General features: G+C 41.2%; 1 protein-coding gene across 3 annotated transcripts in view; it reads left to right on the top strand.

Annotated features, from left to right (window-relative positions):
- The window catches only part of RBM20 (RNA binding motif protein 20), a 67,400-nt gene that overhangs the window by 47,398 nt on the left and 6,396 nt on the right, over positions 1-13,606 (top strand). The window contains exons 6-13 of one of the 3 annotated variants that reach the window (XM_027692132.1): positions 252-395; positions 1,300-1,431; positions 3,037-3,116; positions 3,927-4,611; positions 6,425-6,523; positions 7,945-8,614; positions 11,028-11,147; positions 11,884-12,005. In XM_027692132.1, the coding sequence (XP_027547933.1) occupies positions 252-395; positions 1,300-1,431; positions 3,037-3,116; positions 3,927-4,611; positions 6,425-6,523; positions 7,945-8,614; positions 11,028-11,147; positions 11,884-12,005 (2,052 nt within the window). Of the gene's footprint in view, positions 1-251; positions 396-1,299; positions 1,432-3,036; positions 3,117-3,923; positions 4,612-6,424; positions 6,524-7,944; positions 8,615-11,027; positions 11,148-11,883; positions 12,006-13,606 lie in introns of all 3 variants that reach the window. The other 2 variants (XM_027692131.1, XM_027692133.1) reach the window with 2 other exon arrangements.

Below are 13,606 nucleotides of genomic sequence, written 5' to 3'. Positions count from 1 at the left end.
TAGAAATCCTTTCTAGACTTTGTAATATCCAGGGATGGAGACTCCATTGCAACCTGCACTGCAGTTAAACATGTATTTCTAAACATTTGTATTTCTAAACCAGGATGTTAAAATGCAAGTTTTTAAAGAAGAATATTTGTCCTTAATAACAGGTACACAGAGCAGAGCATTTTTTGCAAAAATGTAATATCTAATCTAGTAGATGGAATATCTAAGATAAAAACATTGGTTTGAGTTGGTTTTTTTCCCAGTTTGCCCAGAGGAAATCTACACTGGGTCGAGTTGTTCACATCTGCAACCTCCCTGAGGGAAGCTGCACGGAGAATGATGTCATTAACCTGGGCCTCCCATTTGGAAAGGTCACCAACTATATCCTCATGAAATCCACTAATCAGGTACTGTGCATTTAGGGCACCACTATTGACATCTATTGGCTTGAAGACAGAGTGTTTGGGGAAAATCTCTTATTTTATAATAGAAACTTATATATATAAAGCCTACTCCTAAAATAAAAAAAACAGTTGGTGTTCATAGAATGAGATGACAACAGACACAAACATGGCCACTGCCTCATAGTTCTTGTTAAAAAAAACAAACAGAAATCTCAATGAAGAAGTGTTGTAAAACTGTGCTTTTAATAATATTTTTAAAGGGAATAACTTGGCTGCCTTCTCTTAGCCATTTAGTAGGGTTACTTTCAGACTTGTCTTATTCTTCATGGTAGCTTAAGTCTGCCCTAAGTAGCTTAAGTGTACCAGTGGTGTAAGCTGGTAAGAGTAGAATATCTTCTCTCACATACCTGCAGCAAACAATATGGTTGGATGTAGAATCCACACCAGTGGTCAGTGTTTGAAATTGTAATGTTTCAAAATAACTGAATCACAGAATGGTTTGGGTTGAAAGGGTTTTAAAGACTGTGTAGTTCTAACTCCTGTGCCATGGGCAGGGACACCTTCCACCAGACCAGGTTGCTCAGAGCCCCATCCAGCCTGGCCTTGAACACTGACAGTCAAGAAAGATTAGATACTAGTCATTCCATTTTTAACTAAACTGGCTTCTAAAGTCGCTTATTGGCTTTAAGAGCTCGTTTGAAAACATTTCTTGCAGTTAAAAGAAGGCTGAGAAAGGCACCGAATGTTAGTGTTTCTGCTTCAGAGCTGGAAATCTACCCAGTTTTGTACTATCAAGACATTTTGCATAGGAGGAATATAAAGGAAAATTATTTTGCTGCCTTTTCTCTCTTATACTTTGTATTTTTAATAATGTAATAGATTGTAATGTTCTCCCCATTTGTGCTAGGCCTTTCTGGAAATGGCTTACAGTGAAGCAGCTCAAGCCATGGTACAGTACTACAAAGAAAAACCTGCTATGATAAATGATGACAAGTTACTTATTAGGATGTCTAAAAGATACAAGGAATTGCAGCTGAAGGTAAGATAGTTATTCCTGATCAAATTTTCTGAGTTTCTGTGGCATGTCCTGGAGAATACATCAAAAAAAAAAATCCCCACATTGCTTGGTCTAAAAAGGGTCTAAAACACAGCCATGTGTAAGATACAAGATGTCAGCAAAATAAGGTTGTCTGGTCCTTTTAGTCAGGCATTAAGCCCGAAGTGATGTTTTTTTCACTGCTTGCATGCTTGAGCCATAGTACAATCTTGATACCAAGCAGTGATGGCTAAACAGCACATTGATTTCTTTTTATTTCCTTCTTGTGAATGACCTAAATTAAAAACCATGATATTTTTTTAAAATAGAGTCAGAACAGAGCAATAGCCTTTAGACTTTGTCTGCAGAGTATGTGACACTTCTGTTGTAGACATCTGGGTGATGTCCAAAAATCACTGCTCTTGTGAGCGTATTTATGAAGGCTTATTTACTGCTGTGTGTAATGCCAAGAGGGTATTTTTATTTCATGATAACTTGGACCAGAACTGGTAATGCAGAACTTAAAAGCTCCATATTGTATTTACTAACATGGCACGAAGTTATTTTGTAAAACAGCTCTGTAATGTTCCAATTTAAGAGGCCTTTTGTGAGCCTTGAGGAAAAACAAGGAACTCAGATGGTTTGGTCTAACCTTTGGAAAAGTCTCTTTCTCTCCTGTATCTGTATAATGGTTTAAGGAGACTTAAAGGAGTTGCCAAAAGTTCATAAACCAGGGCAGTCTTTCCAAATGTGGTACATTGAAGGATTCAGATGTTAAGTGGTGGAGGCTGTGCATCTTGACACAGAGGCAGGAGTTACTGAGGAGAGGTAGTAGTTTGCCTAGATTTCAGGAAGATTTTTCTGCTCTTCCAATGGCAGTTTTTTCAGGTTATGGAATTACTTTGCTCTGCACGAGCAAGAAAGCAAACAAAAGCACAATATGGAAGGGGGAATATGCATGAGCTATTTACCACTACAAACTGCTGAGTTCCTGCATGATTATGTTGCTCAGCTGTGCATGCTCTAAGTGTTTGAAAAATTGCATGCACTCCAGCCTGTGTAGTGCATTCTACGTAAATGATCTTGAATCTCGAGTAATCAACATTCCAGTACGCATCTTTCTTGCACTTGGCTTTTCTGAAGCTCTCCTATCTAAGCATGGTCTTTTAGAGCTATACTCTACAATGAACTAACTCTGAGATGAAGATAAAGCAGTTCATTCCCAGAGGATGAGAGAGAGGCTGCTATACATATTTAATTCCATACTAGAAAAATTTTCTGTTTAGTTTCCTCTTAGATCTAGTTCCTAGAAAATTCTCTGTAGTGATTGTGTAACAAGGAAGGACGAGCCAGTTTTCAATAGCAGCCAAGTATGAGGAGACAGTGCTACAACGTAATGGAGCAAACTTTCCATTTGTATCATTTTACCGCTTTGATCGTGTTATTGAGAAACCAGCTGCAGAAAAGAGTGTAACCACAACACTGAAACTAAATATTTCTGAGCAATAGTATAATTGAATGCATGGATACTGTTTCTTGAAGGACAAATCACCTATATTAGCTTGGAGAGTAGTGCAGCATGCTAAGCAGTTTCTTTGTTTTTGTTAGAAACCAGGTAAGAATGTGGCTGCTATCATCCAGGACATCCATTCGCAGAGGGAGAGGGACCTGCTGCGTGAAGTGGACAGGTAAAGTTTCTCCACAGTTTGGAACTGGAAGTCTGTAAACCTGTAGGTAGAAGAAGCATTATCCCTGTGCTTCCCTCTCTTATTTCATTTGCTTCCCTAATTTGGATTTCACTTATAGAATAGTGTGTATTTTTATGTAGTCCAATGGTAGGTACAGGACCTGTATAATGAGATCAGATTGAAACTGTGCATGTTATGAAAATAAAAGATCTCTTTCCTACTGATGATGATGACTCAGAAAGTACTCCTGGCATGTGAAGAACGCAGAAATGAAGCTGTTCCACTCTCCTCCCTGTTGAGTGAAAAGCGTAAAGGGTGGGGGTGCTGTGAGACCTGCTGGGAAGGAGCTAATTCAGATTAAAATGTATTTGGGTACATTTCTGATCTGCCTGACTTCTGGACTTTCCAACAAAATTGGAGAGGAATTACAGTCCTAAAACCTCTCTTTTAAACAGGTGGCTGTTGTCACTTTTGTCTCAGAGATGCCCTAGCTTCAGCATGCAGACATTAGGGTCATTGTAAATGTATTAACATATTATAAGCTTTTAATGCTAAACCCCTATGAGATGCTTTTAAGAATGAATGAATATATTCTTGACAGTTCTGTGGGGATTTAGTTAAGCTCTGTGGATATGACACTGCCTTTTCTCCTATTCACTGTGTTTGCAGCTGTGCAGTGCATGTCTGTGAAAGCCCTGGGGTCTCAGGTTCGCAGTCCCCAGGGCAGTCCCCATGAACTTCCAGTGTACAAGAACTTGGTAGTCAACAGTGGGTCAGCCAGTTAACAGCTGCCTTTTCCCTCTGCAGCAGGTATGGCATGGACAGGCCCCGCTCTCGCAGTCCCATCAGCCGGTCCCTGTCACCCCGATCCCACACTCCCAGCTTTACTTCCTGCAGTTCACCACACAGCCCAATGGGGACCAGCAGGACCGACTGGGGAAATGGGAGAGAGGCATGGGATCAGTCCCCGTATTCTCGACGGGAAGAGGAAAGAGATAGCAGAGAATGGCGAGAGAATGGGGATGAGAAGAGGGACAGGACTGACACATGGGTACACGAGAGGAAACATTATTCCCGACAGCTGGACAAGTTTGATTTGGATGAACGGCTTGAAGGAGGCAGAGGACACCGAGAAAAATACTTAAGGACTGGTTCCCCTGGCTCCCTTCACCCTTTATCTGGCTACAAGAACAGGGAGGATGACTATTACCGAAAATCCTCTAAGTCAAAATCTGACAAGTTTCAGAGGCAGCAGCAGGATGTACCTGGGAGATCGAAGAGAAAGGAAGAGGCAAAGTTAAGGGAACGCAGGCATTCTTACAGCGAGGACACTGCCAGGGAGGAGGTGGCTGAACAGAAGCACAGCAAAGCATCTGAGGGCTCCAGGCAAAAACAAAGTGAGAAGAATAAGGTGAAGAAAGCCGAAAAAGACCAAGAAGAGGATGCTACTGCTGAAGGCAGTGATGTGAAGGAAACCAAACCACCAGAGAATGAGGTAAATAGAGATCTAAAAGTGTATTTAAAAGAAAGTAAATGCTGAAGTAATATATTTAGAAATATCTTAGAGCATATGTTGTAGATGTTGTGCCACTGACATGAAATGTTTTGCCATGATAAAATCACAGAATATAGTCCTAGAAGAGACCTTTGGAGGTCCTCTTGTCCATGTCTTTGTCCAGATCATGCAGATCTGTTAACGCATTGCAGTGTTGGGTATACTATCATTCTGTGTCAAGCACAGAATCTTTGGGTAACCACTGAGGGCATGGGGACAGACAACTGAAAACAAAACCAAGTGACAGTGTGCTGTTTGCATGCAGGTTGTATGTGCAGGGGCAGTTGCCCTCCTGCTCTCTTAAGTCTGTGCAGAATACCCCATAGCTGCTCTCCATAACCTCCTTCCACTCAATGAGGATTGAGTTATCTGAGAATTAAGCGATATTTTACAGAGATGCACAATATTTATAGGACGATATGTGGAAATGGTTGTTACGCTACTAAAATGGGGAATGAACTTTCAATGAGGACACTTTCTTTCTGGATAACTCAACAGAGGAATTGGTTTCCATTAATCATATGTCCCTACTCTGAACTGTAGTAGAGATAATTCACACCACTCCTTTCAATGTGCTGGCAGGAATCTTCTCCCATGGCAGAACCACTGAATCAGCTTACCTATAAAATTACGGGATCTCTGGAGAAATACTTCCAGTTGTAAGGTGGCAATGTTTGTGGATTTGATTCTCCGCTGGGAAAAAGTGGGAGGGGGAACAGATCAAGATGCCTCATTTGCTCAGTCTCAGTACAGCCCATACTCATATCCCCACCCTGTGGGGATCTGGTTACTGGCTCTTGGCCACCTTGCCTCCCCCAGCTCCCCCTCAGTGATACGCTGCCGCCATCCACCCCCAGGGCTGCTGGCATGGGAGGCTGCAGAGCTGCTTGGCTGACCGGGGCTCCATTCTCGGTTGTTTTCAGCTGACCTTGTGTTCGTTCTTCTCACGTGAGGGCAAAGTTGATGGAAATCTCTAGATTTGTAACTCAGCTGGTCTGTACCAGCTGCAGCACTACCTCATGCCACAGATATGTGTGTTTGTACCACCTTTTATCATCTGTCTCCTTTGGCTGATATTTCACTATGACGTATGGTTCCTTGGGAGGAGATGTCAGAGAGAAATGTCAGACAGCATCCTAAATCACCAGTGTTGCACACTCCTCTGCATGTTTTTCAGGTTGTTTTACAGTGGCTTTGTTAAAGGCATACCTCTCAAGGGACTACTGCTAGTAATTTATTTCATAAGGAAGAAGTAGTTTTGAATGTCTTGAACTAACATGTTGCTTTGCCCCTCTTTTACTAAGTTTTGTTCTTCCGAATTATGAACTGAGCAAGCAGTTGAATTCTCAACTGATCCTACATCAATAAACAAAACTGTTGAGGTTTTCTGCAGAGTTTTAACACTGCTGCTCTCACCATGTCTGAGCCAACATAACAGATATGTAGAGAACAAAGGAGTGGAGGCTGGAAATTTTAATGAATTGACATTTGCCCCCACCTGTCTTCTAGCCAATTCTGTGATATAAATTACACCTCTCTAATTTTGTTTAAAATTCTTTTTCCTAATTCTTATTTGTGCAGCTCTGCTAATGGAATCTAATTGTCATGCCTTTTCCCACAGCCTAGTTGACTTGCATAAACTTTAGAAATAAAGAATGTGACCTTGTGAGTGACTTTGATTCTCTAAACCCAGAATAGAAACATACTAGAGCACCACTGTGTGTTGCTATACATGTATATGTATTTATTTTAGCTTGAAAAAGAGGAGCAAGTTCCAGAGAAGAGCTCACCTTCAGATAATAAACAAGGAAAAGAATCCGGAGAGGTTCTGGAAAACACAAGAAAAGAGAAGGTTGGTCACACATTGTTAGGGCAGCTATATGACCAAATGAGTAAAACCCCAGGTTTGGTAGCACATTTTCCCAAATGAAATATTAATCCCCCATGAAGAAACATGTAAAGGGGTTGTAGAAGGAGGTTGTCTAAATTAACTTGCCTTATCTTGACCTCTGCTTTAAGGGACAGCTTTTCCTGAAGTCTCCAGAACTCTTTTTTTAGTTACTCTTTGCCCATGTACATTGCTTCACATGCACAGCCCTTGGCACTGGCAGCTGTAAGAAACGTATGCCCGAGTGAACCATGGAACTTTGCAAACCATGCCCAAAAATAGGAGATGCAGTCAGTTAGTGGAGAAAGAGGGGAATAATGATGAATACTTTTCAGAGCATTGGCCCTATGAACTATAGATAGTAGCCTCTTCTGATTGTTTCTGGTTTTAATTAAATAATGCCTTTACAGAACCCCTGCTGCTGCATCACGGTCGGGGAGAGCAATGTCCTTGGAATTCCTCCAGCTTCATATCTGTAGGGTCATGGGTTGATGGTCAGATATGGAAGCTATTGATATCTGTTGCTGTAGAAAACTGATCTCCTGGCAAGAACAGTGTCAACTCCCAGAGTTTTCATGCTGTTTTAGGATTCTAGGAGGGGAAGTGTGGGAATGGCCAAACAGGAGGAGAATACGGATTATTAATAGATTATGTGTACACAAGGAGTCTGGGAGTTGAAATCTAAGCTGCAAGTGTGTCTTAGAAGTAACATATACCTTTTAATTCTAAGACTTCTGAAGTCCAGTATTAGTGTCTGAGTCCTGCAAGTCCATAACTGCATGAATGAGGTATTTCAGAATATGTACCTTGGAGTATAATTGTAAACCTGATTTTTCTGTGCTGTTTACCAGCACAGTCCCTGGCAGAGGGCTCTTGCTGGCGGAAGGAAATGACTGCAGAAGGAAGCCACATTTTCTCAGTCACCAGAGGAATTTAAAGGACCTAGTCCAGCCAAGTGAAAACCCCAGCGACTCGACTGGGGTTCAGTATGTTTTCATTGCACTGATATGGAGGTAGAGGAAAGGGAGAGGTTCTTTTCCTTGAGTATCACACAATAGCATCAGTTGCATAATAAAATATAACAGGTTGTGCCTTGCTCTACTGCTTACAGAAAAGTAAGAAGCAGGAGACTGGAGAGAATGTAATCCCCAAGGCAGTTATAGAGTCTGCACAAAGTGAAGTTTATGTGATAATTCAATAGAGATTGCTTGTCTTTGTGCATAAGGTTCGAAATCGCAACACCAAGGCATATTGTTCTTTGAAATAATAATGCAAGGGGGGTTAGGCATGGCCAGACCAAGTTTCTTCCTGGTTTTAAAGCCCACTTTTTAACAGTGTTGATCTATAATCACCAATCTCTCAAATGTTTTACATCTCTGTGACAGGACCGAGACTGGGAGAGTGGAAGTGAAGTAGAAGGTGAGACCTGGTATCCTGCTAACATGGAGGAATTAGTGACAGTAGATGAAGTGGGAGAAGATGATTTAATTATGGAGCCTGATATAACCGAGCTTGAAGAAATAGTACCAGTTGATCAAAAAAATAAAGCTGCTTCAGAAATGTGCCCCTGTATGTCAACTGTGTTAGAACTGAAAAACAATCACAGCCACTTAACCAGGAGTGAAGACAAATTTGCCCATAAAGCTTTAGAAACAAATTTCAGAACAGCAAAGGGCAGTGCAGCTTCTAGCGGCTGTCAGGATGATGATGAGGATGATGGTAACGATGATGCTGTAACTGAAGCATCAAGCCTAAATCTGGACCCTGAACAGAAGCCAGAGGAATGGAAAGAAGACCAATCTGCTAAGGAGTCTGATCCCCAGCAGAAGGAAGGAAAAATTGATAAGAGCTCTGACACTCATTTAGAGCCTGAAGATCACCATATACCTTCTGTTCATCTGAAAGAAGAGGCTCTCCAGCTCTCTGATGCATTTATAGATGATTACAAACAGATGGGATCACAAGGAGCTGAGAGCAGAGAAGTTACGGAAACGCTTGTTAAAAACACCAGTGAAGAAACAAGACATGGAAGCCAAGAGTGTCCAGAGGCCAAGGGTAACTACTGCTTTTTTTCTCTTCAGCCCGCAGAGAGCCTTGCATGTTTTCTCTGACAGTAGACTGAAATTTATTGCTAACGAGAATAAGTGTTGCTAATAGTATCAAGACTTGTCCTTGGAGCCGCTCAGTAAAAGAACCCCAGTGCCTTTGGCCAAGCTAAACCATTAGAGCCTCTTAGCTGAATAGTGTAAAGGAAATATGATAAGCAGCTTGCAAGCTTTCTAAAAGGCATAAGCTGCTATAATTGTCATGTCAAGGTTCACATGAGTTTAGCTGAAGTCTTTCAGTGCCTTGCTAAATTTATTTTGAATTGTCAATGAAATGAGTGACAGTCTCTGAAGGTCAACAGAAAAGTATCTGTAATGTCTGGCTGGCTCCTGGACAAGGTGGGTATTCTTACACACTGTACTGAAGCATTAGTAACATGGAAATCATCTGTAGATTGTTACTTCTCAGGCCCCGTTCCACACAAATAAATACCTTTTGTCAGGACTTGCCTTATCATCTCTTATCTACTGGATTCTACCTTTAATATAACCGATAGGACGTGCTGTGAGGTACTGTCAATAAATATAATCATAACTACATATTGATGTTTTAGCTGTCAGGGAAAGAGGGATCTTGAGTGTCTGAAAGTGAGTTCAGTTCCTCGTCACACTTTCAAATGATACTTGAGTGAATGGGCTATGTAGAGTGACATGAAGTAGAAAACAACAGACTGTGTTGGCCAGGAATGCTCTTTTGTTATTGCTACCAGAGCCCATGTGATGGATGAGGGGTTGTGAAAAGAAGCTGATGGAAGATTTTTGAGGGTGCAGTGCTGGAAACATTTAATGTGAATGTCTGGTCTCGAACTAATTTCTTCCTCCAGGATAAATTTCAAACTCACTTGGTTTTCAATACTTACCTGTTTTGCCTGAAGACAGCTTGCCATACTTTGCATATTTGGAGATAACATTGCCATGCAAACTCCCTGGGACTGGGCATGGCAAAGCTGGCTACCCTGGGCTGCCCAGGCAGCCAGCTGATGAAAGAGTTGGGTATCTCAGGAGCATAGTTACTTTAGTGTTTTCAGCATCTCAGCTTCCAGCTTGTCAGCAGGGAGCCTGGAAGCCCCAGGGCATCTCATGCTTCCCAGGTTTCTGACATGGACTTGATATCTGGGATCTGCAGTCCAGGACTCTGAGCCTTCTGCAAATGCAGCTGCCAGCTCAGAAGCACTGAAATCAACTTAAGTGGGACTTAGGTTTCCACGAAGGCCCTGGATGTCTTAAGAGCTTACTGGAGATTTTCCAGTTCTCTGCTACAGATTTGGAAACCTGGGATGGACTTAAAATTAACTTGAAAGACAACCAGTCTGGATTTTATATTATTTTCTTTTAAAATCATGTAATAGACATATTTAAAACAGTGAAGAAAAATTCTTTCTCATAGCCAGAAACTGCAGATCTTTGAACTACAGACCTGAAAGACAGGAAGGGTTTGGTTGGGAAAAATGTTTGTTTTATGAGAAAATATATCCCTTATCTAGGTGAAATTTGCAATGCAATAGAAATTTTGTCAGGGTGAGGGAACTAATTCTTTGATCTAAGAACTGAAGAATAGGTATCAAATCAGTTTATCTGTAATTCTGTTGCTCTGTGATAACAAACTTCTCTTTTTTAAAATAAAAGTAATTCATATGTTGAGAATCACAGGAAGGGAGAGCATCAGTTCTTTTCACTGGCTATATCTGCCCTAGCAAATCAATCCAGTGTTTTACACACCTTGAATCTCCTGCTGCATCCATTAATGTTGGTCAGCAGGGACCAATCATCCCAGTCCTCCTAGCCAGGAACCAAAATCTTTTAGTGGCTAGGAGCCATAGAGCAGAAACTGTCCCTTGGAGGGCTGAGGATGGGAGAAGAGTGCATCCAGGGAGAAGATGACAATGATGCTGCAGGGATCCTACAAGAGGCAGGTTTGGGGATTTGCTGTCACCAGGTCCTGCTGCCCCCACCATCTCAGGAGCCACTTTGTCAGCCCGGCTCCATCACTGGTCAGGCACTATCACATGTGGTTACAGAGCTGAAGTCAGACCATGCTTGTGCCAGAGACACGTGTAATGTTATAGCTCTACTTAGAGATTAAAATATGAAAAAAAACCCCAAACATAACAAGAAATTAGAAATAGAAAAATGCTGTACTCGGAGAAATAGGGGTGACTGCACAGTGTAGTACAGCTGTTGGAGTTGCACTAAATAGGCCTCTGATTTGAATGGAAAAGAATATTTTCCCAAAATTTACTTCATTTTTTTTTCTCTCCAGATTTTACTTCATTTACAGATCCACCCAGAAAGTGCTCCCAAGAAGTTTACAAAAGTCTCTTTAATAAACTGCTTTCATTCAATATATTTATTCATTTGTTAAGCAAATTCTAGGTACCTGGAAATGAGATCTCTGGAATACCCGGAGGTGGAGCCTAAACAAAGGCACTCTCCGCCAGGCTGGGAACAAGAGGACGTCTTCACCGAGCTCAGCATTCCCCTGGGTACGTTGGGCCGCCCACTGCAATACCCAGGGCTTACAACAAGATGTCACTTTAAGGCTACTTGCTATATTTATTTTTCGGAACAGATGTGAGGAGAGTGAAGGAACAGGGTATATGATAGAGGGATAGCTGTTGAAAGAAAGGGTCTTTTGATTATAGATCATTGCAAATTTCATTCCAAATGAATGGCAAAATGTAGCTGTTAATGTCACTGGTGAGGTGAAATAAGTTCCTTTGAATGATATATGAAATACATATGAAAAAATACTTAGTAATTTAAAAGTCTTTGTCATGAAATTATTGACTATCCTTCAATATAAGCAAAAGTATTGGGTTTACTGTGTAAATACTGATTATGAGTAAAACACCTAGAAGAAGTACATCCTAAAAAGCAATTTTTGTAATTTAAGCATGAATTTACTGCTAATAAGTACTATTGCTTTTCTAGCCCTTGAGGTTACAGAGTGAAGTTTCCAGTCTATATTATGTGTGAGAAAGTACATTTTAAAATATGTATATCTGAGAGAGAAAAGAAAGGTGTATTTGCAATGCACAGGATTTTAAACTGCAGCTCAGTATTGCAAAATTAGGGAAATTACAGAAGTGAATCCAGAATTCAGTCTTCCTGTCCCTGTCATTTAAATAAACAGCACCTTTTTTCTTTGAAAACAAGTTTATTGCAGGAGGGGTAAGGGTTTCAACTGACACTTTAATGTAATGCTGAATTTCTCAATAGGTGTGGAATTTGTGGTGCCTAGAACTGGGTTTTACTGCAAGCTCTGTGGACTCTTCTACACAAATGAAGAGACAGCAAAGACAAGTCACTGCAGGAGTACTGTTCACTACAAAAATCTTCAGGTAAAAACAGACTTGAAGCTACCTACAATGAGCTCTTGGGGTGGATTGTGTGTAAGGTAGAGGATGCAACAAAAAATTAGCTTTTACTCTGTGGACAGAATTCAGATGAAGTGAAATTCAGATAAGCAAACTTTTCAGTAGTTCCAAATGTTAACACACTAATTTCTCACTCACAGATCCTTGAAATGAACTTCTGCATCATAAGTAAAATGGGATCAGGTGATAGTTTGGTCTTCTAATTTACATTTGACCCTTGTCACTAGCACAGCATGCAACTCAGATCTTTAATTCTCTGTTCTCGAGGGTCCCAGACGTTTCTGTCACCAGGAGTGAGCCCTGCAGCAGTCTTTATTACGTCTTAATTTCAGGAGCACTAAACATGCCACTTGTTCAATAGTGTTGCCAGACTTATTTTTGCCCTAGTGTGAATTTGTGCAGCGTGTTTCAGCATGCAGTGCTCTGTGACGCACAGGCATTTCCTGTGACCCGCTGAAATCACCCCCCTATGCTGCAAAGCAGCCGTACAGAGCACCACTGCTGAATAACTTCTATAAGGACATGCACAAGCATGTCATTACTTGTACAGTTTCCATAAGAATATAACATGAGCACGTCAGCAGTTGACACTAGCACACAGAGACCACGTGTGCCTGCAGTGCAATGAAAAGACCCTGCATTTATCGCTTTCTGATGCACTGTGTATAGGATCAGTCATGAGCATTCACTGCCCCATGCTGAGGACTCCTCAGAGAAGGTGGCTCTGCCTCTCAACTCCAGTCCCTGCCTGTGAGCAGGGGGTGTGCAGTGCAGAAGACACTTGTGTTGGCATTCTCGTGTTGGCATTTTCATACTCTTAGCAAAAAGTCATGAAAGAGCAAAGCACAGCTGCTCCTTCTTTCTCTGTTCCTTCCCTCTGCCCACAGTAAATGCTGTAACTCTGCTTCCCTTCAAGTAATAGCTCTCTTTTCTTAGCTGGTTAGTAGGCATTGAGTTTTCCAGTGATGCTCAGAGTCAAATAATTTCTCTGGGAGAATTTTCTTCATGACTTTCCAGAAGTTCCATAGCTGTAATAATAGAAAGGCCTCTAGCTTACAAAGACTGGGCCTGCAGAGCTGTGATGCTTGCTCATAATGGATCCTCCAAGTGCAAGCTTGAAAAGCAGGTGCCCAATTTGCATGCCTTTTTTGTGCTTCATACAAAAAATTCCAGAGGGATTCACCAGAGGTGGCACCACTTGGTGCAGGCTGTGTATCCCATGCAAGTTTGTCCTGAAGAAACTCATACTAAAGCAAAGGTAGCAACTCCAGCCCCTGCTCCTAGAAACTGGTTTTATGGGAAGAAGAGGGATTTTTTTTTAATTTTCTAGGTTATTTTGTTAAAGTCATAAGAAAAAACAGTCCAACTAAAACTGACTTAGTGTGAAAATAACCTCTTTTTCTCCCTGTTATGACATTTCCCTTGAGTATTGTGGTTGATAACTAACACTGAGATAAAAAAACAAAGACTATAAAAGCTGTTAAAAATAAATCTGTCAAATGTGGTAATGAAAACAGACTGTTCTGTCGAGGTCTACCTCTTATCTTACTAAATACAGGAAGTAA

This window comes from Neopelma chrysocephalum, unplaced genomic scaffold (genome assembly GCF_003984885.1).
Source record: "Neopelma chrysocephalum unplaced genomic scaffold, ASM398488v2 Primary Assembly neopelma1_85, whole genome shotgun sequence".
Lineage (NCBI taxonomy): Eukaryota > Metazoa > Chordata > Aves > Passeriformes > Pipridae > Neopelma > Neopelma chrysocephalum.
This window is presented reverse-complemented; position numbering and strand designations above follow the sequence as displayed.